At 46.3% G+C, this 27,933-nt stretch overlaps 1 protein-coding gene across 4 annotated transcripts in view; it reads left to right on the forward strand.

The window, feature by feature from the left end:
* Positions 1 to 27,815, forward strand: part of LOC137562574 (NXPE family member 3-like) — a 176,383-nt gene extending 148,568 nt beyond the window's left edge. For all 4 annotated transcript variants that reach the window (XM_068274058.1, XM_068274056.1, XM_068274057.1 and 1 more), the window contains exons 5-6: positions 206 to 421; positions 25,617 to 27,815. In XM_068274058.1, coding sequence (XP_068130159.1) covers positions 206 to 421; positions 25,617 to 26,149 — 749 coding nt within the window. In that variant the 3' untranslated portion in view covers positions 26,150 to 27,815. The remainder of the gene's footprint in view (positions 1 to 205; positions 422 to 25,616) is intronic.
* Positions 27,816 to 27,933: the final 118 nt, after the last annotated feature.

A 27,933-nucleotide genomic window follows, 5' to 3' on the forward strand; every position in this document is an offset into this window, starting at 1 on the left:
TTAGATTACGATCATCAGTATCCCACAACACCTGAACAAGGAGACAGTCCCCTTGTATTGGGGAGAAGCAGGGAAAGCAGCTCCCCCCACCCAACTTGTGATTGCTCCCTCCATAGTTACACCCTTGCTTATTACACTAGGCCAACCTTTACAAACCAATCACTGACTAGCTCACCTCTTCCTCTCTCTCCCCACCCATTGGCAGACCTCACCTCCATGCTACCACCCTGCAGGTCCGGCCAGGAGTCCAAGCAACCTTCTGGCTTCTACTACCAGGACACATGGACATCACTGATATGCTCGGCAAGACATTTCCCACAGCCAAAGGACGCTCTAGCTTGCCTGAAAGGAAAAGACATCCACATGCTCGGAGACTCCACTCTGCGTCAGTGGTTTGAATACCTGGAGAGATTCATCCCAAGTAGGCTGTCGTTTTACTCTACCACCATAACTGTGTTCCAGTAATATAGTGATGAGCAGAAATTACGCCTATGCGTAATTACGCATCCTAATTCACAATTACACATTGTAATCATAAAGTGAAATTTCGGGGAAAATCGTAATTAATTTTGTATGTAATTGTAATCAATCATAATTTTGTGTAATTTTTGCGTAGTTTAATGTAATTTTGTACTGACTTTAGCAGTTAAAGGACATCTGAGGTGAAAATAAACTGATGAATTAAACAATTCTATCTATCCTTATCCTCCAAAAAATGACTTTTTTTTTAGATATCCCAAAGTTTTTTTTATCTTTAAATCCAGTTTTTAAGTGTTTACCATTTCATTATCTCTGCTCAATGACACCTTCATTGAAGTGTGCCAGAGCTCAACTATGAACAGTTGACCCTTTTTATCTCTTTCCTGCTTTCAGAAGCCATTTATGGACAGGAAAGTGTTTTATAGCTGTAATTACTTATCAGTAATGTAGTCCGACCCAGTCCCGACCCAGGCAGAAACTGTCACTTGCATACCTGATATTTAACTCTTTCAGGCACAGAAGGAAAAAAAAGGAACACAGCCTAGTCATTTGTGTGGTTGGCACTGTACATACCCATATCTATCTCATCATGTCAAAAGTCACCTCGGTTGTCCTTTAACCTTCCTGGTGGTAAGCCCGAGCTGAGCTCAGGCTATGCCGCGCAGGAAGATATCTCAGCCCCTGGTGGGGCGATTTGGGCCATTTAAAGTGCTGTGCGCGCAGCTAGCACTTTGCTAGCCGCGCGTACAGCTTGATCGCCGCCGCTCTGCGGCGATCGCCCGCACACAGTGGCAGAAGAGGGCACCCTCCCGCCAGAGCCCTGCGCTGCCCGGACCAATGAGTTCCGGGCAGCGCTATGGGCTGGATTGGAGGCGTCTGACGTCAGGACGTCGGCTGACGTCCATGACGTCATCATTCCGATCGTCGCCATGGCGACAGGAGAAGCCAAACAGGGGAGTGTGTTATATACGTGTTCCCCTGTTTGCTATTGATGGTGGCGACGATCGCACTAGAGGGACACATGCGCCCTCTAGTGGTGTTTCATGTAGCTACCACTGGTAGCTTTACATGAAACAAAAACAAAAAAAAATTAAAAAAAAGGATTTTTGCCTATTTGGCAAAAAAAATTAACCGCCAGGGAGGTTAATAGCAAAGCCCCCAGACATGCTATTGCTACCAAATTTGCTACGTATGTTAAGAACAATAGTGGGGACAACTCAAAAGAAGAATTTTGTTCAAAAAGACCTCATAGTTTTTGTGAAAATTGATTTTAAAGCTGCAAAGAAAAATGGTTTTTAAACGGTCTTTTTTCTGAGTTTGAAAACCATTTTTCTTTGTATTTTTACAATCGATTTTCTCAAAACGACAGTCTTTTTAAACAATTATTTTCCTGTCTTGTACCCACGATTCTTCCTAACATATGTAGCAATTTTGGTGACAATAGTATATATGGGGGCTTTGCTATAGTCGGCACAAAATTATTATTAAAAGTTCATGCGAATGATTGTACAAAATCAATTGAATTAACAATTTGTAATTACGTACAGGCGTAACTGAATAAACGTATGCGTTTTGTAATTCTGCGTAAGGATAATTAGATGATTTTGATCTTCACTGCATTTCAGCCATAAAGGACAGACATAAGCCTTTTACCACTTGCCGACTGCCTAACTCAGATTGGCAGAGGCAGAGTGGCTCAATCGTTCCTCCATGATGCCACATGGCATCTCGCGAGGATCGAGATTTGACGGGAGCTTGCACCCGCACGAGCGCGAGCTCACGTCACTGTAAACAGGTGGCTGCAGTGATCAGCCTGCCAGCCAGCGATCGGCGTTAGCAGGCAGATATTTTAATATAACAGCAAAACAACGTTTATATAGCGCTGCCATCTTATGCAGCACTGTACAGAGGATTGCCTTGTCACTTAACTGTCCCTCGGAGGGGCTCATAGGCATATGTCTATGGATGATTAGTTTAGTGTCTAGGGCCAGTTTAGGGGAGAGAAAAGAAAATATATATATTTTTTTTTTTTACAAAAAGAGAGGTCTTTTTTTATTACTAAAAAATAAATAAAATAAGAATAGCAGCAGCAATCAAATCCCACCAAAAGAAAGCTCTATTAGTGGGAAGAAAAGGAGGTAAAATTCAATTGGTTGCTAAGGTGTATGACTGAGCAATAAATTGTTAAAGTTGTGGAGTGCAGAATTATAAAAAAATGGCCTGGTCACTAAGGGGGTATAAACCTCTGGTCCTCAAGTGGTTAAAGGAAATTAAGTCAAATTAAAATGTAAAAAAAAAAAACAGATACCACTAGAGAAGGAAGTCTCTGGGTCCTATAGAGCCTTACTGTTCCTCTCACGGTCCCCTCGTTCCAGCGCTGTCAACTAGGCATGCTCATTCGGATTTTGTGGAATTGAAATTTCCATCTTTCCGACCAGAAAACGGAAAATGGAATTCCGTGGAAATTGGATTTACCACAAACTGGTAATTTTAGCCCAATCAAAGAACTCGGAAGCATTGGACCAATCATAGAATGCTGAATTTTTCTGCAAAAAACACAGATCACCATGGTAATTTTAAGCCATGGAAATAGGTAAAACGGAAATTGGTATTGGTGGAAATCCGAATTTCTGTGTAATCGGAAATAGGCATTTCCAAAAATCCCTACTGTCAACCCCCATTCAAATCTGCTGCCACGGGTGGCTTAGGGAACCCAAGTGCTCCTGAAGACGGACGGCTTCGTACTGTGCATAAGCGAGTGCGCAAGAGAGAGAGCAGTTACGCATGTGCAGTAGGGAGCGGCCTGTTTTCTGGAGCCTTCTGAAGCTTCACAGAACAGTATTCAATCACTGGGTCAAATAACTCTAACAGGGAAGGGTTCGGGTGGAGAGAGCGGGGGGGGAGGTCAGCGCCGGATTAAGGGGACCGTGAGAGGGAAAGGAAGGCTCTATAGGACCCAGGGCCTTTCCTCTCCATATCTGTGTATCTGTTTTTTTATTTGTCATCTTAAAGAGACTCTGTAACAAAAATGTCAGCCTAATTTCTTCTATCCTATAAGTCCATATACCTGTTCTAATGTGCTCTGGATTACTGCAGCCTTTTCTAGTTGCACTGTCTCTGTAATATATCTAATCTTCTTTTCTTTGTCAAGCTTTGTCGACCCAGGGAGGAATGCATTGCCTCTGCTGTGATAGGGAGAAGTTACTGTATGCACGCCCCCTCCACACACCCTGCAGGCTCTGTGTGTGTGCTTTGTTTATTAGTCACAGACAGGGTCTCTGCTCTCAATTTCAGATTGTCTGAGGGGGAGGAAGCTGCCCATGCTGAGAAACTGTGAGAATCCCTGACTGGAGTGCAGATAATTCACTATGGAATAAAAACTTGTAGTATACTGTAACATGATATATACATAAATATCACTTCCTGGCTAGCGGCCATAATTTTTGTTTGTAAACACTGCCTAAAACTGGTGATTAAAAGCAAGAATCGCGTCAAGGGGCGGCGGGAATGGCAAATAGGGACCCAGGAGATCACAGTCACTTGACTGGTATGTTTTATATTGTACAAATCGGACAGTACACATTCTCTTTAATTTGACTTAAGATTTGCGTTAAACAGCACCATTCGATGGATACGGAAAATGTAACAACAATATTCAATCACCATACATAATTCACAATTCATGCTTATATTACAAGTTATCAGTAAAAAGAATCCCCATAAAAAACATGTTGCTGGAACTCATATATTTCCAATAAATTATAAATCATAGACAAAATTATCAGTGAATAAGCATAGAATCTTTTTTTTTTTTGGACCTGGGAGTCGAACTCATGACCTCATGCTTCACAGGCAGAGGCAGCACCTCTGGTCTAATCATCATGTGAACCCCTTTGTGATTCGAACCCAAGTTCAGTAAAGGATATAAGGTGCTAACAATAATTCATGTGTAATAAAGTGCTAAACAATTGAAAAACAATGCATACATATAAGCATAAGCAATACGTCCCAACACTTTGAGATAATAAAGAGGGACACCTTTACAGCACTCCTCTGCCATACCCCTAGCCAGGCCCCATGACACCCCTAGTCAGGCATGCCTTAAAGTGAACTAAATCTGAAGAAAAATAATGACTTTAACTTACCTGGTGCTTCTACCAGCCCCCTGCAGCTACCCTGTGCCCGTGCAATCAAAAGCCATCCTCCGGTCCCCCGCAGCGACCCTCTGTCATTTGGATGCACGGCCCTGGTCCACACGCCTCCTGAACGCGCTCCCGCAGTATGAAAAAATCTCTACATGCGCAGGACACTCCCGACGATGGGAGCAAGATCAAGGATGTGCACGGCCGCACGTGCGCAGTGGCTGTCACTCGCTAGTCGGCCAGTGGGAAGAGGGTTGCTGCAGGGGACTGGAGGATCCTTAGGGACAGCGCTGGCACAGGGCGGCTGCAGGGGGCTGGTAGATGCCCCAGGTAAGTTAAACTTGGGGAGCTCCCTAAGTTAGCGGTCTAGAGACTGTTGGCACTTTTATTGGCCTGAGGAAGCGGGCTCAGACCTGTGAAATGCGTTGCCTGTGCTTTGTTATTAAAAATTCTTTGTTTAAGAATTTCGTCTCTGAGGTAAGCCACCTGACTTCACTTGTTTCTTTTTAGTTGCTTTTAACATATTTTATACAACCAGGGCGCCTCTTTATCCCCTATATGTTCCTCAGAACCAGGACTGTAAAGTGACTCTGTTGGGGAGTTTTTTTATGGCACCCTCTCCAGGAGGAGATAGATAAACAACCCTTTCCTGTGTAGCAGAGGTCTGGTTTGAAATAAACACAGTTTTCTAAAAACAGGCTAATGAGTTAAAGGGACGCTACAGATGATATTTTGTGCGCATTATCATGTGATTGCACGGAGGCCGTAGGCAAAACCATGGCACTTATTTGTCCCTCTTTCGGGACTCATGTACAGAAATATGTAAGCATATGTATTTTCTACTTCTGAGAAATGTGTTTAACCACTTCAGCCCTCAGCCATTTTACCTTATGCATCCGAGCAAGTTTCACCTCTCATTCATTCGCCAATAACTTTATCACTACTTATCACAATGAATTGATCTATAGCTTGTTTTTTCCGCCACCAATTAGGCTTTCTTTGGGTGGTACATTTTGCTAAGAATTATTTATTCTAAATACATTTTAAGAGGAATATTAAGAAAAAAATTGAAAAAAAATCATTTCTCAGTTTTCGGCCATTATAACTTTAAAATAATACATGCTACCATAGTTAAAAACCACGTATTCTATTTGCCCATTTGTCCCGGTTATTAAACCATTTAAATTATGTCCCTATCACAATGTATGGCGCCAATATTTTATTTGGAAAACCAAAATTAGCTTACCTGGTAATGCTGTTTTTAATAACCCTCCAGGACAGGTGCTACATATGAGATCCTGCCCCGCCCCCAACAGGAAACACAAAAGACTAGCTCTCTATAAGTTCCACCTCTAACCTCTAACTGCCAGTATGTTCCAATTAACTGTTCCGATAAACTATGTTACTTCACATATTACTTAAATACATGCTTATAGCTTAAAACCTTTACATGATCACATGTTTAAACATACAGTTACTTACATGCAAATATAAGTTTTAGGGTGGGTCACCTGTCCTGGAGGGTTATTAAAAACAGCATTATCAGGTAAGCTAATTTTGTTTTTTTCAAATAACCCTCCAGGACAGGTGCTACATATGAGATGATATGCAATAAACAACACTAACCTTAGGGAGGGATCACAGCCTGAAGAACTTTCCTTCCAAAAGTCTGTTCTTCTGCCGATAGTAGATCCAACCTGTAGTATCTGATGAAGGTGTTCACCGTCTTCCAGGTGGCCGCCTTGCAGATATCGGTCGCCGTAGCTCCAGCTCTGTAAGCCCAGGAAGTTGCAACTGACCTAGCCGTGTGTGCTGTTATTTCTCTTGGACATGGAACTCCCTTAAAGAGACACTGAAGCGAAAAAAAATGATGATATTATGATTTGTATGTGTAGCACAGCTAAGAAATAAAACATTAAGATCAGATACATCAGTGTAATTGTTTCCAGTACAGGAAGAGTTGAGAAACTCCAGTTGTTATCTCTATGCAAACAAGCCATTAAGCTCCCTGACTAAGTTAGTCGTGGAGAGGGCTGTTATCTGACTTTTATTATCTCAACTGTTCCTGGACGATTTACTTTTCCTCTGCTAAAGGAGAGGTCATTACTTCACAGACTGCTCTGAAAGACTCATTTTCAATGCTTAGTGTTGTGTAATGTGCACATATTATAGAATGATGCAATGTTAGAAAAAACACTATATACCTGAAAATAAAAGTATGAGAATATTTTCTTTGCTGCTAATCTTCTAGTAATTATTCATAGTACACAACCAATTCACTATATCATATTTTTTTTCGCTTCAGTGTCTCTTTAAGTCTATGGGCCATATCCTATTCCAGGTGATAAGTAGCTTGCAGATGCGAGCTACTTATCACCTTGCCATCGCGCGAGGATTACCGGCAAATCCTATTGCCCATATCCTTCGCGCGATGGCCGATCGTTAGGGAGCATTACTCAGGCGAAAGCCTGAGCGATGCTCCCTTTTACCGAGCGATGGGGAGTGAGGTTTACGCTGTGGTGCTGTCCATCAGCACCACGGCCTCACTCCCCACACAAGCGCACTCGCCCGCCGAACATCGCCGACATCTTCCGCCGCAGCATCTGGGGGTCTCCTTTAATAAGGAGACCCCCAGAGCTCCCCGTCGGGTCGCCGCACAGTTTAGAAGCCCCCGCGCAGCTCTGCCGGGCTCCCCTCTCATACGTACCGCCGCCGATCACCCGCCGCAAAATCCGTCACGTAATTACAGTGTATCTAACACTGTAATTACTGTGCGCATAGAAGGAGCCCGGGCAAAGCATCTTTGAATCTGCAGCCTGGGCTCCCCATTGGTCTGCTGTCTGAACCAATAAAATGGCTCAGACAGCGGACAAATGGGGAGCCCGGCTGCAGATTCAAAGATGCTTTGCCCGGGCTCCTTCTATGCGCACAGTAATTACAGTGTTAGATACACTGTAATTACGTGACGGATTTTGCGGCGAGAGGCGGCGGGTGATCGGCGGCGGTACGTATGAGAGGGGAGCCCGGCAGATCTTTGAATCTGCAGCCGGGCTCCCCATTTGTCCGCTGTCTGAGCCATTTTATTGGTTCAGACAGCAGACCAATGGGGAGCCCAGGCTGCAGATTCAAAGATGCTTTGCCCGGGCTCCTTCTATGCGCACAGTAATTACAGTGTTAGATACACTGTAATTACGTGACGGATTTTGCGGCGAGAGGCGGCGGGTGATCGGCGGCGGTACGTATGAGAGGGGAGCCCGGCAGAGCTGCGCGGGGGCTTCTAAACTGTGCGGCGACCCGACGGGGAGCTCTGGGGGTCTCCTTATTAAAGGAGACCCCCAGATGCTGCGGCGACGACGTGCGTTAGCTAGTTTAGACCTGCTTTTTGCAGGTCTAAGCTAACGCTCATGTCTGCCGGGAAGCATCGCTTCCCGGAGACATGATAAGGGTAATTGGATTCTGTGTTAAGAACTCGCTGGGCGATTATATCGCCCAAGCGAGTTCTTTTCCGCCTGGGGGGGTCTAAAGTTTAATTAGATTAGGCGATGCCCCCATCGCCTAAGTTAAGAACTCGCCAGTGCTTAGCGCTGGCGAGTTCAGCAATAGAATATGGCCCTATATGCTTCATTATTGCAGGATTTGATCCATCTTGCTATAGAGGCCTTAGACATGCTTTCACCTTTTGCCGCTCCAGAAAAATTAACACATAATGCTGTAGACTTTCTAAAATCTTTTACTCTATCCAAATAAAACAGTAAACCTCTTCTGACGTCTAACTTATGCCATCTAATCTCTCTTGGATCAGTGGAGTTTTTGCAAAAGGATGGCAATACAATCTCTTGCATCCTGTTGGACAGGGTAGCAACCTTTGGCAAGAATTCACTTGTCGTCTTCAGGACTACTCTATCATGAAAAATTAAACAAAAAGGTTCAACAGAACGTAGAGCCTCCAGCTCACTTATCTTCCTTGCTGAGGTAACTGCTACCAAAAAGTTGTCTTCATTGTTAATAATTGTAACGTAATCTCACTTAAAGGCTCAAACTCCTCACTCATTAAGGTGTTTAGAACTAAAGTTAAATCCCATCTTGGATATGAACGTTTTATTACTGGCCTAGAATGTTCTACTGACTTCAGAAACCTAATAACTAGTGGTTCCAGAATCAGAATCAGAATTTATTTCGCCAAGTGCAACAGAGTTATACCCGGAATTGATTTTGGCACAACAGGGTCGGTGGTGGTACAGTAGAAATGCATACAGTAGATATACAGTATATACATAAAGTGCATACAGATACATACAGTAGGTTCAGTGCTTATGCAGGCATAAAAATATAAAGCATAGATAGAGAGGGATACATAAGGGATAGACCAGGAGAAGGACCAGGGGGTAATCCGCTGCCGTACAAGGCTAACCGCCTATTAAGAAAGACTGAAAGAGCTGCAATCTGCACTTTCAAGGTACTTAATGCCAGCTTCTTGTCAATACCATCTTGCAAAAATTCTAATACTGTAGCCAGTCTATTGGATTTCAGACCTGATTCCTTTTTCCAATTACAAAAGGTCTTCCAATACTTTAAGTAGATTGCCCTTGTAACACTTTTTCTACTGTTCAATATCGTTTTCGTCACTCTGTCAGATAATCCTCTTCTTTTCAAGATCTGCCCCTCAGAAACCACGCTGTCAGCTGAAGATTGGGAATCTGAGTCCACTCGCCTTCTTTTTTGAGGAGGTTGTGTCTGTCTCTCAACTGGATCGGTTTGTCCACCAACATCGATTTTATCATTGGGAACCAGACTCGTTTTGGCCAATTGGGTGCAATCAATATCATATACATTGCAGTTGATCTTAGCTTCTGTAATACTACTGATAATAGAGGAATCGGAGGGAAGGCATAAGCGATCTGAAAATCCCATGTCTGAGCCAAGGCATCTACTCCTAAAGCTCCTCTTGGATCTAGAGAGAAAAACTGGTTGCAGTGTGTGTTCTCCCAGTTGGCGAACAGATCTACTTGAGGATAACCCCATTTCTGTGTCAACTCCCTGAATATCTTTGGATTTAGACTTAGCTCTGAATTTGATAGTTTTTTCCTGCTCAATAGATCCGCCATGGTATTCAGCGAACCCTTGAGATGCACTGCCGAAATTGACTGAAGGTTCTGCTCTGCCCAATCTAATATCTGCAGCACTAGTCTTAGAAGCTGTTCTGACCTCGTACCTCCTTGTTTGTTCAAATACATCACCACTGTAATGTTGTCTGACCAGACCTGGAGATGGTGGCTGTTTATTTTGTCGGCTGCTTGAATTAGTGCCTCCTTCACTGCCAGCAATTCTCAAAAGTTTGATGAGTGAGTCATTATTTCCTTTGACCAAGTGCCCTGTAAATAGATGCCTTCTATATGAGCCCCTCAACCTGTGAGGCTGGCATCTGTCGTCAACACCCTTGTTATTGGATATCTCCATAAACGACCCTGTGTTAGATTGTCCTCCCGGGTCCACCAATCCAAGGTCTGCTTTATCTCTGCTGGCATGCAAAGAGTTCGATCCATGGCTGATTGAACTCCCCTCCAATTCTGCAAAAGCCACTGCTGTAGATGTCTTATATGCTTCAGTGCCCAATATACTGATGGAGCTGTGGAGGTTAAAAATCCTATCAGCTTCATTACTTGTCTTACTGTTGTAACTGTTTCTTTCTGATACTGCTGTACCATTGTCTGAAGCTTTACTATCTTGTCCTGAGGGAGATATAATCTTTGGGATACAGAATCTATCTTGAATCCAAGAAATTGAATCTCTTGTGTTGGAATCAGGTATGACTTTTGAAGATTCACTAGCCATCCTGTCTGCTCTAAGAGTCTTATCACCATATCCTTGTGCCTCTCCAGATTTTGTAAACTGTCGGCTAGCACTAACAAATCGTCCAAATATGGGATTATGAGAATGCCCTTCAGATGTAGAGCCCCCACAATTTCTGCCATTACCTTTGTAAAAATTCTGGGTGCCGAAGAGATTCCGAATGGGAGACAGCAAAATTGAAAATGTTCTAGACCTGAACTCGTCATTATGCTGAAACGAAGGAAAACTTGAGATTCTCTTCTTATTGGGATATGCCAATAAGCATCTGTTAGATCGATATTGATCATAAAACAATTTGGGGATAGCAGGTTCCGCATCGTAAATACTGTCTCCATTCGGAATCTCTCGTACCTTATATAAGGATTCAGAGGTTTGAGGTTTAATATCAACCGATATTTCTCCGTGAGCTTTTTTACCAAAAAGACTCGAATAAAATCCTTGTTTTTCCTGATCGAATGGAACTCTGCAGACTACGTCTCGTGCGAGCATATCCTGCACTATTTGTAACATGGCCCTCCTTTCCTCTGGTACTCTTGGGGCCTGAGTGACTATAAATCGCTTGGGAGGAGACACTGAAAATTGGATCTTGTATTCATTCTCTACTAGATCTAAAATAAATTAGTTTTTTGTCATTTCTTTCCAACCTAGTAGGAATGTCTTTAACCTTCATCCCACTTTGTTGGCGTCATGGTTTGTCTTTATTTTCCGTTGATTTGAACAACGGATTTTTCTTGGTAAAACCTCTATTGCCTGCCCAGGGTTTACGCCTCTGCTGTTCTCTCCCCTCTGCCTGTTTTTTCCGAAAAAATGGCTTCTTTTTTGGCTCAAATTTCCTCTTTTTTGGAAAGGTTGTCTTTTTTCTGGCTGTACGCTCCAACACCTCCTGGAGTTGTGGGCCAAACAGTAAATCTCCTGAGAAGGGAAGACTACACGCCCTAGCTTTTGATGTTTGACTGCCATCCCATGTTTTTAACCATAAATTCCTACGCGCACTGTTTATTAGAGCCGTGGACCTCGCCGTAATTCTTAAGGATTCTGAGGCTGCATCAATAACGTAATCGTTACCTCCCTCAACTACCTCAATAGCTTCAAGAATATCCTTCTTAGGTGCATCTTCCTCAACCAGTTTCTTTATTCTTTCCAACCACACTGACATCGTACGTGATACACAGGTCGTTGCAGCGGCTGGTTTGAAGTTGGTTGCACAGGCTGACCAAGCCTTCTTAAGAGAAAATTCAATTCTCTTATCCCCTGCATCTTTAAGCCGACCTAAATCCTCGAAAGCTAACTCGTTATCTTTCTCGACTTGGCTGAAAGCTGCGTCAAGCTTGGGACATGACTCCCATAGCTTGGCATCCTCTTCTGAGAATGGAAAACGTCTTTTAAACCCCTTTGAAATAAATAATCTCTTCTCAGGTTCTCTCCATTGCAATGTAATTAAATTTTTCATTGAACTATGGAAAGGAAAACACAGTTGTTCCGAGGGTTCCATACCCATATATAACTTGTCATGTAAAGATTTTTCAGATGTCTTTTTCTGTGGTATGTCAAGGGTTGAGTAAATTGCCTTAAGCAATTCCTCTGTTTCTTCTGAAGCAAATTTAAACTTAGATGCTTTACTTGCATCTTCCGTTTCATCCTGTTCAGATAGTTCCTCAGAAGATCCAGAGTCTGGTTCACCAGCTTCATGGTGACTCTCCTGCTCTTCTTCTGATGAATAAATTATTCTAGGTGATTTACTTGAGGCCTTTTTGGGTTTAACTAACTGCATCGACTGCAGACCTTGTGCTGAGGTGGCCGTCAGACTCTCTCTAAAGGCCTTAAAGGTCTCCACCATCTCTTGGCGCATGGTAAACATAAAATCTTTACAAGAGGCCGTATTATCCGAATTGATGATACTCGATATACAGGGGCGTCTCTAGCCATTTTGTCACTCCAGGCGAGAAAACCTGTGGCGCCCCCCCCCCCCCCTCCCCCCCTGGGTTGCCCCCCTGATGAAAAGAATCGTAACGCAGCAATGTTTCTTCATGAGATAAAAGTAATGCGGCAATCTTTCACCAGAAAATAATCATAACGCAGCAATGATTCGCCATAAAATAATCGTAATGTGGCCAGCATTCACCATAAAATAATCGTAATGCGGCAGCGTTTCCAGAAAATTATCGTAATGTGGCCAGCGTTCACCAGGAAATAATCGTAATGTGGCCAGCGTTCACCAGAAAATAATCGTAATGTGGCCAGCGTTCACCAGATAATAAATCATAAAGTGGCCATCGTTCCCCAGGAAATAATCGTAATGCGGCAGCGTTCCCCAGGAAATAATCGTAATGTGGCCAGCGTTCCCCAGGAAATAATCGTATGTGGCCAACGTTCCCCAGGAAATAATCGTAATGTTGCCAGCGTTCCCCAGGAAATAATCTTAATGTGGCCAGTGTTCCCCAGAAAATAATCGTATGTGGCCAGCGTTCCCCAGGAAATAATCGTAATGCGGCAGCGTTCCCCAGGAAATAATCGTAATGTGGCCAGCGTTCCCCAGGAAATAATTGTATGTGGCCAGCGTTCCCCAGGAAATAATCGTCATGTGGCCAACGTTCCCCAGGAAATAATCGTAATGTTGCCAGCGTTCCCCAGGAAATAATCTTAATGTGGCCAGTGTTCCCCAGAAAATAATCGTATGTGGCCAGCGTTCCCCAGGAAATAATCGTATGTGGCCAGCGTTCCCCAGGAAATAATCGTAATGTTGCCAGCGTTCCCCAGGAAATAATCGTAATGCGGCAGCGTTCCCCAGGAAATAATCGTAATGCGGCAGCGTTCCCCAGGAAATAATCGTAATGTGGCCAGCGTTCCCCAGGAAATAATCGTAATGTGGCCAGCGTTCCCCAGGAAATAATCGTATGTGGCCAGCGTTCCCCAGGAAATAATCGTAATGTGGCCAGCGTTCCCCAGGAAATAATCGTATGTGGCCAGCGTTCCCCAGGAAATAATCGTAATGCGGCAGCGTTCACCAGAAAATAATCGTAATGTGGCCAGCGTTCCCCAGGAAATAATCGTAATGTTGCCAGCGTTCCCCAGGAAATAATCTTAATGTGGCAGCGTTCCCCAGAAAATAATCGTATGTGGCCAGCGTTCCCCAGGAAATAATCGTCATGTGGCCAGCGTTCCCCACGAAATAATCGTATGTGGCCAGAGTTCCCCAGGAAATAATCGTAATGTGGCCAGCGTTCCCCAGGAAATAATCGTAATGTGGCCAGCGTTCCCCAGGAAATAATCGTATGTGGCCAGCGTTCCCCAGGAAATAATCGTAATGTTGCCAGCGTTCCCCAGGAAATCTTAATGTGGCAGCGTTCCCCAGAAAATAATCGTATGTGGCCAGCGTTCCCCAGGAAATAATCGTCATGTGGCCAGCGTTCCCCAGGAAATAATCGTATGTGGCCAGCGTTCCCCAGGAAATAATCGTCATGTGGCCAGCGTTCCCCAGGAAATAATCGTATGTGGCCAGCGTTCCCCAGGAAATAATCGTAATGTGGCCAGCGTTCCCCAGAAAATTATCCTAATGCAGGCAGTGTTTCACTAAACCTGTAAAAAGAAAAGTATTTACTCACCTGCAGAAGACTCCTCTCCCCGACCGACGATCTATCTGCAGCGGCGGCGACCACGTGTGACAGGCGGGGGGCGGAGGTAGGGGCAGCGCCGACGTGTCAAACTAGCGTGCGACGATCGCACGCTCTGTACAGAGAGGGGGCGGGTAGAGGGGGCGGACCAGTAGGCGGCGGCATCGCACATAATACCTAACGTGCGTGCTGCTCGCTCTGAGGAGGAGAGGAAGGGGGCGGACCAGTAGGCGGCGCCGGGCACAGGCTGAGCTGCCTGTCACAGCCGGCGCCGACCTGGCTGAAAGAGAAAAAAAAAAAAAACACGCACAGAGCGGCGAGAGAGCGCCCACTACCACCAACGGCGCCATAGGCAAAAATCTATAGTTGCCTAATGACACAGACGCCCCTGTCGATATACATTTCTGACATGATGCTTTGGGCCAGTGCAGTTGAAAGGGCTTATTACACAGAATGCAACTCCTGGGCCTATCAGAGCTGTCAGACTCCATAGCATCCTAAAAAACATACAAATATCACAATCAATATGTTATCCTATTACCCCTTTCATATATCAACAACATAACCATTTGATATAAAAAGAAGAACTGGACCATACTGTCCTAATGGCACATCAAAATGAAATGTAAATAGACCATTAGGACTAATTGTCTCATAGGTATCCCTTATTTCCTGCTAAAATATGAGCAGCCATCTATTAATCAGACTGTGGAAATATAGAGACCAACATTTAATAAGCCCCATATAGAAGACTTGATCAAGGCGCTACATAAAATTTATCATTATCGTAAAAGCCATCCTTAATATGGTGACAGAGACAAATGTAATCATATAAGCAATATACTTAATAAAAGTTCTGCTTAAAGATCACCTTAGCCGACCTGCTAACATCAAATAACCATCATTATAACTAGATGTTAATTATCTAATAAAGTAATCAATAGGTTAGACAAGCAGACCTCTGAGACAGACAGCGGCTTAGGATAGAAAAAAACATAAACTTTCACCCATCCGCAGACCTCAAATCAGACTGCGGCCTGTAACAAACATCAGACCTCGCAGGTCAGACGGGCGAATGTCCTCTGACGTTGCCCCACTTACCTGATCTGCCGTCTTCTGTTTAGCGTCTATCTCTTCCGACAACACCTCCGCATGTGGGGATGAACGCCGCGGCCTCTAAGCAGGCGCCCGACCTGGAACCAGAAGTGACATCACCGGACGTGACGTCACCGTAAGGGCGGAAGTTCCGCATTGACATCGCTACTGCCCTCGCTTCCGCCTGGACACGCTGCCATGCTCACCGCTTTCTCCAGAGGCCACCATTACGCCTCCGCTTGGTGCCAGCCTCCTCCGTCGGGCGTATGGCCTCCGCCTCAGCTGCCTCCGATGCCGCTCCCCTGGCTGCTGCGCACCTGCCGACCTACATCAAGGGAATACACCAATCGATGGATAAAGGTAACCTCTTCAACCCCACCAGGACAGGGCTACCCAAACTAGTTCTCCATGGCCTCAGCACTGCCTGGCTGCTGACCATTCTCCTAGCTTCCCCGGAACAGGAAACACAAAGAACTGGCAGGTAGAGGTTAGAGGTGGAACTTATAGAGAGCTAGTTCTTTGTGTTTCCTGTTGGGGGCGGGGCCGGATCTCATATGTAGCACCTGTCCTGGAGGGTTATTTGAAAAATAAGAGCGCATTTTTGCAGTTTTGCGCCCATCACTATTTACAAGCTTATAATTATAGTAATATACCCTCTTGACATGCATATTAAAAAAGTACACACCCTTCGGTAACTATTTATGTTGTTGTTTTTTTTTATTGTAATTTTTTTTTAATTAAAGATTTTATTTGGGTATTTTTGAGACAGTGTGGGAGGTAAACTGTTAATTTTAATATAACTGATTATTTTATTTTTTTTAAAAAGTATGTAGATGTAATTTTACTATTTTGTCACAAGATGACCACAGTTTTATTTTTTTTTGGTGGGTCCTGCAAGCGTAACACGTATGCTCACATACCCAATTCCTTTCTCCCCTCCCTAAGCAGTATTATTACCCACCAGTTTTATTATAGGTGCCATACTTAGGAATATTTACACACCTTATAAGACAATGGCCTCGATTCATAAAGCATTCCCGCATTCGGAAATGCTGAAAACGGCTCACACAGCAAAATCTGTATTCATAAAGGCTTTTTCCACATGAAAAGCCGTCATTCGCGAGCAGAGTGATGAATCACCGCCTTGCGCGGTGATTATCATAGCAAAAGTAACAAGTAGTCAATTCATAAAGATTAGAGGTAGCGGTATGCGGACAGGTATTACCGCTACCTCTGATGTGGCGAGAAGCGTGCGGAATACAGTGCAGTGAATGGGACAGACCTCCCAAGCAGCTGCAGAGAGAACACCGCACGGAGGGACTCCGCCTGCTTCTCCTGTTTCCACATGTCTCCCGACAGCCTTACGCCAGCCTACAGCGGAATATCTCCGCACGCCTGTCACAACTAGCAAAATTTTTATGAATTACCACCCTGAAGGCGGAAATACCGACAGCGGTGTTTCCCCGCTCGACGTTACCTTCCCCACAGCACTTTTATGAATCGAGGCCTATATGTATAAATATTTAGATCTTTGTGAGTATAAAAAAACTTTTTCATACACATTCATGGATCTGCTGAGATAATTGTACAGAACATTGTGAACAGCAATTCTAGGCCACTTATCCAGGTTTTGCTTCAAAATTAATGACTGTATTATATTATATTATATGAAAATGTTACTTTCATTGCATATCGTTTGGTAATAAGTGAGCCCTGTGCATATTATGTAATCCACACGCTTAATGTTAGTTGACTAGATCCCCTCATGTATAAGTCACTCCCCTCAATGCTGCACTGTTGCTTTACAGCTACGCCACACATGTTTGTCTGATTGTCGCTTTTTATCTCTGTCATTTCTAGTGTATCACTCCTGTTTATTGCCTGATGAAGCGGGATTTTGCCTGCGAAACGCGTTGCAACTTGTTATAGGAATTTGTGAATAAATTGTCTACTACTTTAATCGGCAGTACTTCTGTCTGTTTTGGGTTGACTGGTCCACCACCGCATCCCGAATGTTTTAAAAGTTTTTAGTGACTTTTATCCTACTGGCGCCTCTGTACATCTCCACATACATGAAGTGCAGAGGGGACATAACACTTAGAAAGATTGCCGCTTCTCATAGAAGCTTTTCGGTCTTTCAGGGACTTAGATCAATGAATGGGAACTGTGTTCCCATTCATTGATCTCTGGGCTAACGGGCGGAAGCATGGAAGGGCACGGGCGATCGTCCGCGGGAGCGCGCAGAAGCACGGCAGCAGCCTTTTGGAAGTAGCAGCTACGTCCAAAAGGCTTAATTGGTTAATGTTTTTTCTATCAGTTAAATTGGTTGGTTGAAGATGAACTAATGATGATAGAGGACCAGTGTGGTTGAATTTTAAAAATTTTGTCTTTTGCTTCTGAATTTTTTTTGTGGTGTGGGTGTGGCAGTAGAGATGGCCCGAACTGTTCACCAGCAAGCAGTAATCTGTAAACCATCGGCTGTTTGCATTCGCGGTGAATAGCGAACATTTGGTGTATTCAATTTGCACCCTATACATCATCATTGAGCTAAACTTTGACCCCTTACCTCACCGTCAGCAGACACATGGCAGCCAATCAGCTAGCACCCCTTCCTGGACCCCCCACCCCCTATCAAAAAGCAGTTGCGGTGGCCATATTGGATTAATTCTCTGCTGGCTGCTGACTGTTAGTGAGAGCAGGGACAGACTTGCTGCAGATAGGAAGGGAAAGCATTAGCTAGGCCTGTGTTCTTGTCCCTCATTTGCTGTGAAAGCATCCCAAACAGCCCTATTGAGGGCTAGCACATCGGTCTTCTGTGTTTTTGTGTGTGTGACACCCCACAGCCCACTGACACCCAGAGCTGTGTGCACACTACTGCTGTTGCCTCATTAAGTTGCAGGCACAGAACCACTCCAGTGAATAATTATTTCACTGTATTCTGATAGTACTATTGCATATTTCTGTGTGTGAGACACTCCACAGCCCACTGACACCCAGAGCTGTGCATAATGTGATTCGTGATTCCTGCCCATTAGGGCTTAAAACCCGACTTTGCGTCAACTCCGTACTTTTTGGTGAGACTTGCTATGCTATGGATCTCCCTCCGGCATGCCCCTGTCCAGGTGTTAGACCCTTTGAAACAAGTTTTCCATCCCCTTTGTGGCCAAAAACAGAACAGTGTTTGTAGTCTTTGTTTTAAAATTAGCCTGCCCATTGAAGTCTATGGCGGTTCGCCCAGATTCGCCTGTTTGTGAACATTTGCGGGAGTTCGTGAATGAAAAGTTCTATGTTCGCGACATCCCTACGTGGCAGGGCTGTGTCTTAAAGTGCCCCTCTTTCTTATCTCAAAAAGTTGAGATGTATGAAGTATTAATGAACCAAGTACACACTACGCAGATACTGTGCTAGTGGAGCAGTCTATTATACAGGAATAAAGTGCATACTGGAAATTGGAAGGTACATGTCACTCAGAAGGTACATGTCACTCAGAAGGTACATGTCACTCAGAAGGTACATGTCACTCAGAAGAAAGTCCATGATTAGGCGAGTTAGCTGGCAGGCAGAGACTCCCCTACAACCCTGACTAGTATTTTAGAGTTTAATATACTTTTTCAAGAGGAGGTAGCGACCCTGTATGACTGTATTCCATGTATGAGAATGCCTGTATTTATACTGGATGAGGTGGAGGTGTCGATCAGTGACAGTGCCACAGACAGGAAGTGCCCTTTCACACAGGAAGCTCAAAGGCCCATCCAATAATTCTCCCTGTAATGCATAAGACAGGAAGTGAAAGGAACAAGCTAATTAAATGACCAACAGCCAGGGGCAAACCCAGGATTTTGAAAGGGGGGATTCCACGAAGGGTCTCTTTCAGAAAGCCGCTCACTACTGTGCATGTGTGCAATCTAGACCACCTGGCTGGAACCTAGCACAGAGGGTGAGTGAGCTAGGAGGCAGGAGGTGCAGTGAGAAGGCAGGACAGTGGATTGTAAACAGGGGTGGCTTCCAAGATGTTTTTTTTTTTTTGCGGGTGCTATGCAAGTGCTAGATCCACTGCTGGGGTAGCGGACCTGCATCGAGGCAAAAAATTGGCTTGTCCGTGCATTGGAAAGTGGGCGCGGTAATGACGGGTTATGAGCAGGGCCAAATGTTCATGAACATAGCAGCAGTTAGTAATTCACTGACAGTGGACATCAACAGGAAACTTTATATGAAGCCCCCTCTCCTAATAAAAAAGGATATCCTACGTACTATACATATAGCAGAGATTAGATTGTAAGATCCTCTGAGGACAGTCAGTGACATGACTATGTACTCTGTAAAGTGCTGCAGAAGATGTCAGTGCTATATACATACATAACAGTAACATGGTAGGACATTAGGCTATGACTATGGTAGGGATTAGATTGTGAGCTCCTCTGAGGACAGTCAGTGACAGGACTATGTAATCTGTAAAGTGCTGCAGAAGATGCCAGTGCTATATAAATACATCATAATAATATGGTAGGACATTAGACTATGACTATGGTAGTATTAGATTGTGAACTCATCTGAAGACAGTTAGTGACATAACTATGTACTCTGTAAAGTGCTGCAGAAGATGTCAGTGCTTACCGATATTGTCCGACCATGGTGCTTGCTTGATCAGTCCGGAACAATGGCCTCTGGTCTGTCTGCGCCTGGACACTTAAGGTGGGTGGGCTAACCAATTTCCAGAGAGGGTTGGTTGGTATGGGCTAAACAAATGCCAGGGAGGGTGAGTCTGTGGGCTAAACAAATGCCAGGGAGGGTGGGTGGTTGGCAAATGCCAGGAAGGGAGGGAGGGTGGGCTAATAGGTAGGTAGCCTGGTGGGAGGGTGGGTGGGCTAATAGGTAGCCTGGTAGGTGGGTAGGTAGCCTGGTGGGAGGGGTGGATGGGTAGGTAGGTAGCCTGGTGGGAGGGATGGGTAGGTAGCCTGGTGGGAGGGATGGGTGAGTGGTTAGGTACCCTGTTGGGAGGGGTGAGTAGCTTGGTGGGAGGGGTGGGTAGGTAGCCTGGTGGGTGGGTAGGTAGCCTGGTGAGAGGGGTGGGTAGGAAGTTAGCCTGGTGGGTGGGTAGGTAGCCTGGTGGGTGGGTAGGTAGGTAGCCTGGTGGGTGGATAGGTAGGTAGGTAGCCTGGTGGGTGGGTAGGTAGCCTTTTGGGAGGGGTGGGTAGGTAGGTAGCCTGGTGGGTGGGAAGGTAGGTAGTCTGGTGGGTGGGTAGGTAGCCTGGTGGGTGGGTAGGTAGGTAGGTAGCCTGGTGGGTGGGTAGGTAGGTAGCCTGGTGGGTGGGTAGGTAGGTAGGCAGCCTGGTGGGAGGGTAGGTAGGTAGGTAGCCTGGTGGGTGGGTAGGTAGCCTGGTGGGTGAGTAGGTAGATAGCCTGGGGGGTGGGTAGGTAGGTAGCCTGGTGGGTGGGTAGGTAGGTAGGTAGGTAGCTTGGTGGGTGGGTAGGTAGCCTGGTTGGTGGGTAGATAGGTAGGTAGCCTGGTGGGAGGGGTGGGTAGGTAGTAGCCTGGTGGGTGGGTAGGTAGGTAGCCTGGTGGGTGGGTAGGTAGCCTGGTTGGTGGGTAGGTAGGTAGATAGCCTGGTGGGTGGGTAGGTAGGTAGCCTGGTGGGTGGGTGGATAGTTAGGTAGCCTGGTGGGTGGGTAGGTAGGTAGGTACCTGCTACTCCAGGAGTCCATGGTCACATGGACTCGCTCACCCGCATGATTCAGCCCACGCTCCACGTTGGCCATCGCGAAGCGGTGCAGTGCTGGGATGGCCGTGCGTGAGAAGTAGTGCCGGCTGGGTATTGGCCAATCCGGCGCTGCGCTCTGCAGGAGCGCACACATGTCGCTCCCCTCTTGCACAAAGGAGTACGGGAGGAGCTGGGAGGACATGGCCCATACAAGCAGGCCGTTTAGCTGGCGGATGCGACGGCTGCTGGGAGGCTGAGCCCTGACCACAAAGGACTCACTCAAAAGGGTCTGTTGGCGTTTCTTGGTTGCACGGAAAGAGGAGGAGGGAGCAGAGGAGACCACTGAGGAGGACTGGCTGTCTGAACTGGCAGGAGTGTCACTGGCAAAGGGAGTTCTGGTGGTGCTTTTGGTCGGAACACTGCCAGTGCCAGCTTCCTTCAGCCTCTTGAATTCCTCATGCTTGTGAAGATGTTTGTTGGCCAGGTGGTTGATGAAGCTGGAGGTGCCATAGTTGGAGGGGTTGCAACCTCTGCTCGGCTTCACCTGGCACACGTTACAAGTGACAAACTTGCTGTCCACTGAGGGCAGATCAAAAAACTGCCAGAATGGGGATTGTAATTTTCCCTTACGCCCTGATTGGGCTGCTGTTGCTTTTTTTCTCCCTTCAGTGGTTGGCCCTGCGGTGGTTGGGGCCTGGGGTTGAGTGGTGCGGCTGGTGGTAGTGGTAGCGGCAGAAGATGAAGCAGCAGGCTGTGGGCAGTGGCGTAGCAATAAGTATAGCAACCATAGCGTTGCTATGGGGCCCTACGCCACAGGGGGCCCGCCTGCCCGTACATCAGTTTGTGGTTTTTTTTTTGTTTTTTTTATGTCTGTCGGACTCTGTCCTGTCTGGGGGCCCCCACCCCACCCCCTGATAATTTTAGAGCTGCGGGCCCCCCCTCCCCGGCCCCCCTCCTCTGATAAGGTGGCTTTGAGGAGGGGGACTACTTGGGCGCAATGATACCCCTGGCGGCCGGTCCGACAGTTACTCTATAGTTCCGGCTTCCGGGCCGGCCAGCCAGGGAGAAGGAGGAGTGACGTCCTACGCGCGCGCGTGCGAGGGAGGGAGCGGACTGCTCAGGGTGCTGTGCCTGTTGGACTGGAGGAGGCCAGAGTGGAGGAGTGGAGGAGAGCGGAGCGACCCGACCCGACCCCACCGTGACCGTCCCACACAAGCTGCCTGCAAGTAAATTAATACATGTGCCTGGCTGGTGCTGCTGGCTGCTGTGGAGCATGGTCGGAGGTGGGTGGGTGCTGGAGTGGCCTGGCCGGGGGACTTGCTGTCTGCTGTGTGTGGGGGGGATGGGGGAGACAGAAGTGCTGACTGCTGTGGGGGTGAGAGAGAGGTGCTGTGTGTGTGTGGGGGGGGGGGATGGAGGAGAGAAGTGCTGGCTGCTGTGGGGTGGATGGGGGAGAGAGAGAGGTGCTGGCTGGTGTGTGTGTGTGTGGGGGGGGGGGATGGGGGAGAGAAGTGCTGGCTGCTGTGGGGTGGATGGGGGAGAGAGAGAGGTGCTGGCTGGTGTGTGTGTGTGTGTGGGGGGGGGGGGATGGGGGAGAGAAGTGCTGGCTGCTGTGGGGGGGATGGGGGAGAGAGAGAGGTGCTGGCTGCTGTGTGTGTGTGTGTGGGGGGGGGGGGGGGATGGGGGAGAGAAGTGCTGGCTGCTGTGGGGTGGATGGGGGAGAGAGAGAGGTGCTGGCTGGTGTGTGTGTGTGTGTGGGGGGGGGGATGGGGGAGAGAAGTGCTGGCTGCTGTGGGGGGGATGGGGGAGAGAGAGAGGTGCTGGCTGCTGTGTGTGTGTGTGTGTGTGGGGGGGGGGGGGGATGGGGGAGAGAAGTGCTGGCTGCTGTGGGGGGATGGGGGGGAGAGGTGCTGGTTTCTGTGTGTGGGGGGGGGGATGGGGGAGACAGAGAGGTGTGGCTGCTGTGGGAGACAGAGAGGTGCTGGCTGCTGCCCCCACATAACGATTATTGTCTGGTGAATCCCCCCCCCTCCCCCATAGCGAGCGATTGTCTGGTGAATGCTCCCCCCACATAGCGATTATTGTCTGGTGAATGCTCCACCCACATAGCGATTATTGTCTGGCGAATGGTCCCCCCCATAGCAATTATTGTCTGGTGAATGCCCCCCCCCATAGCGATTATTGTCTGGTGGATGCTCCCCACATAGCAAATATTTTCTGGTGAATGCTCCCCGCATAACGATTATTTTCTGGTGAAATGCTGCCCACTTTACGATTTCTAGTGAAATGCTGCCCGCATAACGCTTATTTTCTGGTGAAATGCTGCTCTCTTTAGTATTATTTTATGGTGAAATACTGCCCACTTTACGATTAATTTCTGGTGAAATGCTGCTCTCTTTACAAATATTTTATGGTGAAATGCTGCTATCTTTATGATTAATTTATGGTGAAATGCTGCTATCTTTATGATTAATTTATGGTGAAATGCTGCTCTCTTTACGATTAATTTATGGTGAAATGCTGCTCTCTTTATGATTAATTCAGTGCTGTAGAGTCGCAGTCAAGGAGTTGGAGTCGGGGTAATTTTGGGCACCCGGAGTCGGAGTTGGAGTCGTTGATTTCATAAACGTCGGAGTCGGATGATTTCTGTACAAAATCCACAGCCCTGTTAAGTATTAGACTAAGGAGTCGGAGTCGAGGAGTCGGAGCCATTTTGGGTACTCGGAGTTGGAGTCGTGGTTTCATAAACTGAAGAGTCTGAGTTGGAAGATTTTTATACCGACTCCACAGCCCTGGATTAATTTATGGTGTAATGCTGCTCTCTTTACGATTAATTTATGGTGAAATGCTGCCCTCTTTACGATTATTTTATGGTGAAATGGGGGGTGGGGATGGCGGCGCGGGGGGGGGGCCCATACAAAAAATTTGCTATGGGGCCCAGTCATTTCTAGCTACGCCCCTGGCTGTGGGTCCCGCATTCCATGCCCACTGCTGCTCCTGCCAATGTCAGCCATGCTGACCCTCCATGCCAGACCCACGGATGCCTCCTCCTCTTCAGACTCAGAGCCAACATCCACCTCCTGTGGTTGGTAGTCACGGTCCTTCATCTCGACATCATAATTATCACTAGCATCATACTCCCCCCTCCTCAAACAATTGCTGGGATGTTGATGACCCCCAAACTCCTCTTCTGCTGACACTTCAGGCAAGGAATCACCCCCAACAATAACCGTCACCATCTTTGACTCCTCCGCAAACCCCAATGTGGCCAGAATGTCCTTCTCAAAGTCAGTGGTGGTAACAGACCTGATTGCGCTCGCGGTGTCTGGGCTACAGAGCGCGCTGACTGAGGCTAGGCTGCCCGCTGGGGTCGACATGATGACTGATGAGTCCCAATGCACTGCTGGGCGGCTGCTGCTTCTCCTGCGAACAGGAGTGGTGGTGGGGGTGGAGCTCTCTGTTGTAGAGCTGGTGGTGCCCTGCTCATCCACCATCAGCTGCATAACAGGCTCGGCGTCTTTCTCCTCTAATTTGCAGCGCCGACTATGCTGAAAAATGGCCGCTACACACTGCTGTGCCTCTGCAGCGTGACTCCCCCTAACAGCTGAGCACCCAGTGCGTCCACGGCCAATGGCTAGCGGCGGAATGGACACTGGTGCGGCAGAACTACTGGCGATGACGGTGCCAGCAATGTTCCCTCTCTTCTTGGCCTTGATTCCCTTCCCCCGGCTGCCAGTGCCAGCAGACATAGTGCAAGTTTGTGTGATGATTGATGATATGGATGTTGGGGTACTTGCACTTTATTGAAATCAGGGTAATTGGTGTTGGACTTGAATGAATCTGCACGGAGTGACAGAATGAATCTGCACGGAGTGACAGACAGCAGAGTAAAACACAGTGTGCAAACTAACGGTCTGTCACACACACCGACACTCAGTCAGCAGCACAGCAGAAATGCAGTAATCTGTACTAGTAAGCTAACACAGACACTGTACTACTATAACAACTAGCACTGCAGTACTAAATAACTACACAATTATACAGTAATCCTATTCCCTAAACTACACTGTAGCTAAGGCAATAGCACAGGCCTAGCCTGTGTGCAAAAACAGCACAAACAGCACACAGACACCTAACTAGCAGAGCTGCTGCAGGCTGCAGCAGAGACTGTCACACACACTAACTAAAATCACAATACAACAAACTAGTTAAACAACAATGACAGAGTGTTATAGTACAGATGTTAATGTGCAAAAATGCTGGGTTTAACACAATACAATGCACTTGCTTTAACCAAACAGCACTGGAGTGTCTCTCTCAGTGTACAGTCAGCGACGAGTTGCCTCAACATGGCCGCCTCTTTATTTACGGGGGGGCTGGCCAGAGTTCCCCTCAGTGATTCGTTGCTAGGGCTTCTGCTGGGAGCCCTCTGATTGGCTCAAGGACATCTCCTTAGTTACAGTATTCGGATTCGGATATCCGACGGATATCCGGGTATGTAACCAAATATCTGCAGATAGCTATCCGGATTTCTGCAGAAATCCCGAATCCGACCCGAATAGCTAAAGAAAAGTTTGGATATCCGGGTTACCCGGAATCCAGATGAGCATCCCTGGTGGTAAATTCACTGGCTTTAGCTGCTCAAATAAAAGAGGCCTAACACTGTATAAATATACCTAGTTCCACACTAACATTCATGATGAAATCAATAATGGATACTTATGATATTTTTATTTCAGGTCTCAAGAGGATAGACTTGCACGGTAACTACCAGGCAGGTCCTCTACTAGCAGTGGATGCTGATGCCGGTTTGGCCATACGATGGCGTGCTCATGGCCTGCCCTTGAGGACCACAAAGACCCTAATGTCTGATCTACACTACGAAGCTGCCCACTTGGCTGGAATTGGAGGAGGACGTCATACGGCTATCGTGCTGACCCTCTGGGCCCACTTCACCACCTACCCCATCAGGGTGTACTTGGAGAGGCTGGAGAGAGTCCGTAAGGCAATTGCTTCTCTGCTGTTACGCAGCCCCGAGACCACAGTCATATTTAAATCAGCCAACACAGGTTACAAGTCAATTTATGGAAGTGACTGGTTGTCCCTTCAACTGGACATCTTGCTGAGGGCGTCCTTCAGGGGAATGGCAGTGACTATTATAGACGCCTGGGACATGACGTCCTGCCACTACTTACCAGACGACATCCACCCTGGTGCTCCCGTTATCAGGAATGAGGTGGACCTTATGTTGTCTTATATATGCCCGAAATGAGTTCAAAGACACCCGTTGATAGATCGAAAACAATACTTGCCTATATTCCTGGTATGGAAGTCTTTTAAACGTTTGTAGTGAACCCAGAATATTTTACAGCCTGGTATCTGGGCAGTGTTTTTATGCTGTTTTAAATGAAGAACTTTAATCGCAAGGGATTCATCAAATATAATGTAATCTGTGAACATGTTAAACATGTTAAGGACACATGTGCTTAAAGGGACCCTATCGATTAACATGTTTTTTAATTGAGATAGGAAATGTTTGAGAAGTGCTGCTAAGTACTGGTGTGTACATTTGAATCTTTATCTCTTTGTTTACTCTTATCTAATTCCTTTCACTCTTCTCTGACCACAGTCTGCTGTAACTCTGACGGCAGACTCAGCCATGAGGGGAGGGGGAATTCCCTCACCGTGTATCTGTTAACTCTGTGTGTGCAGAGAGCTCAGTCAGAGACAGGCATAGCTTTCTCTCACAGAGAGCAGAGGAAATGTATCTTACTGTATGTGCAACATAAACATTTGTAATTGTGTGTGTGTGAAACCTGATACCGGTTTTCATATAATCTGCTTCAGTATTACACTGTTTTTAGCATGTCAGACTGCAGAGATTCACCTCTGCAAATGAGACATTCCAAACGTAACTAAAATCCACACACAATGAATTACAGCTTTTGCCTCTGATATTTAACATGAATAGTAGGAAAATGTTTACACAGCTACTGAGACATTATTTGTACATTGTCTTTTTAGAACACTTGGGTATTGATAGTGTTCCATTAAGGAGAACCCCGAGCCGAAGCCTGGATTTGGAAGCACATACTAATTACCTAAGTAGAGAGAAGCCTCTGGATCCTAATGAGGCTTCCTTACCTGCCCTCCGGTGCCCCGTTGCTGCCCGCAGACCCTCCAGCTCAGGGGTGCCCACACTTTCGGCTCGCAAGCTACTTTAAAATTCACCAAGGCCAGGAGATCTACCAACGTATGCACCCCCCCCTTCCCGAAAGGTAGTTAGGTATAGGTCCCTTCAGTATAGGTTAGCCAGGTATACTGTACGTGCCTTCAGTTAGATATAGGTGCCTTCAGTATAGATTAGCTATGTATATGTGCCTTTATTATAGGTAGCTATAGGTAGCGGCTAGTCTACAAACCAGGAGCAACGACCTCTTGGAAAGAAATAGGAGCTCACAGGCAACTATTTCAGAATACTCGTCAGAAAAAAGTCAAACACAGATAACAGCAACATGACCAGTGTAGAATCTAAAAACTCAAGACAACAGCAGCTCCAAATGCCAACACAAACTTAATAAACAAGACCCAATGATGAATAATAAGTCCAGTGCATTCTAAAAGCACTTCAGTAGGATACTTACATCATAATAAGCCTCTTTTCGAAGTCCTTTACTGCTCCTCAACCAACCCCTGCTTAGCTCGCTCCGTTCTGGAATGGGCTGAACTTTAAGCCTTAACCACTTGAGGACCACAGTCTTTTCGCCACCAGAGCCTTATTTTCCCATTCAGACCACTGCAGCTTTCACGGTTTATTGCTCGGTCATACAACCTACCACCTAAATGAATTTTACCTCCTTTTCTTGTCACTAATACAGCTTTCTTTTGGTGCTATTTGATTGCTGCTGCGAGTTTTACTTTTTATTATATTCATCAAAAAAGACATGAATTTTGTCAAAAAAATGACTTTTTTAACTTTCTGTGCTGACATTTTTCAAATAAAGTAAAATTTCCTATACATTTAAACGCGAAAGTTATTCTGCTACATGTCTTTGA

Source organism: Hyperolius riggenbachi, chromosome 3 (assembly GCF_040937935.1).
Source record: "Hyperolius riggenbachi isolate aHypRig1 chromosome 3, aHypRig1.pri, whole genome shotgun sequence".
Taxonomy (NCBI): Eukaryota; Metazoa; Chordata; class Amphibia; order Anura; family Hyperoliidae; genus Hyperolius; species Hyperolius riggenbachi.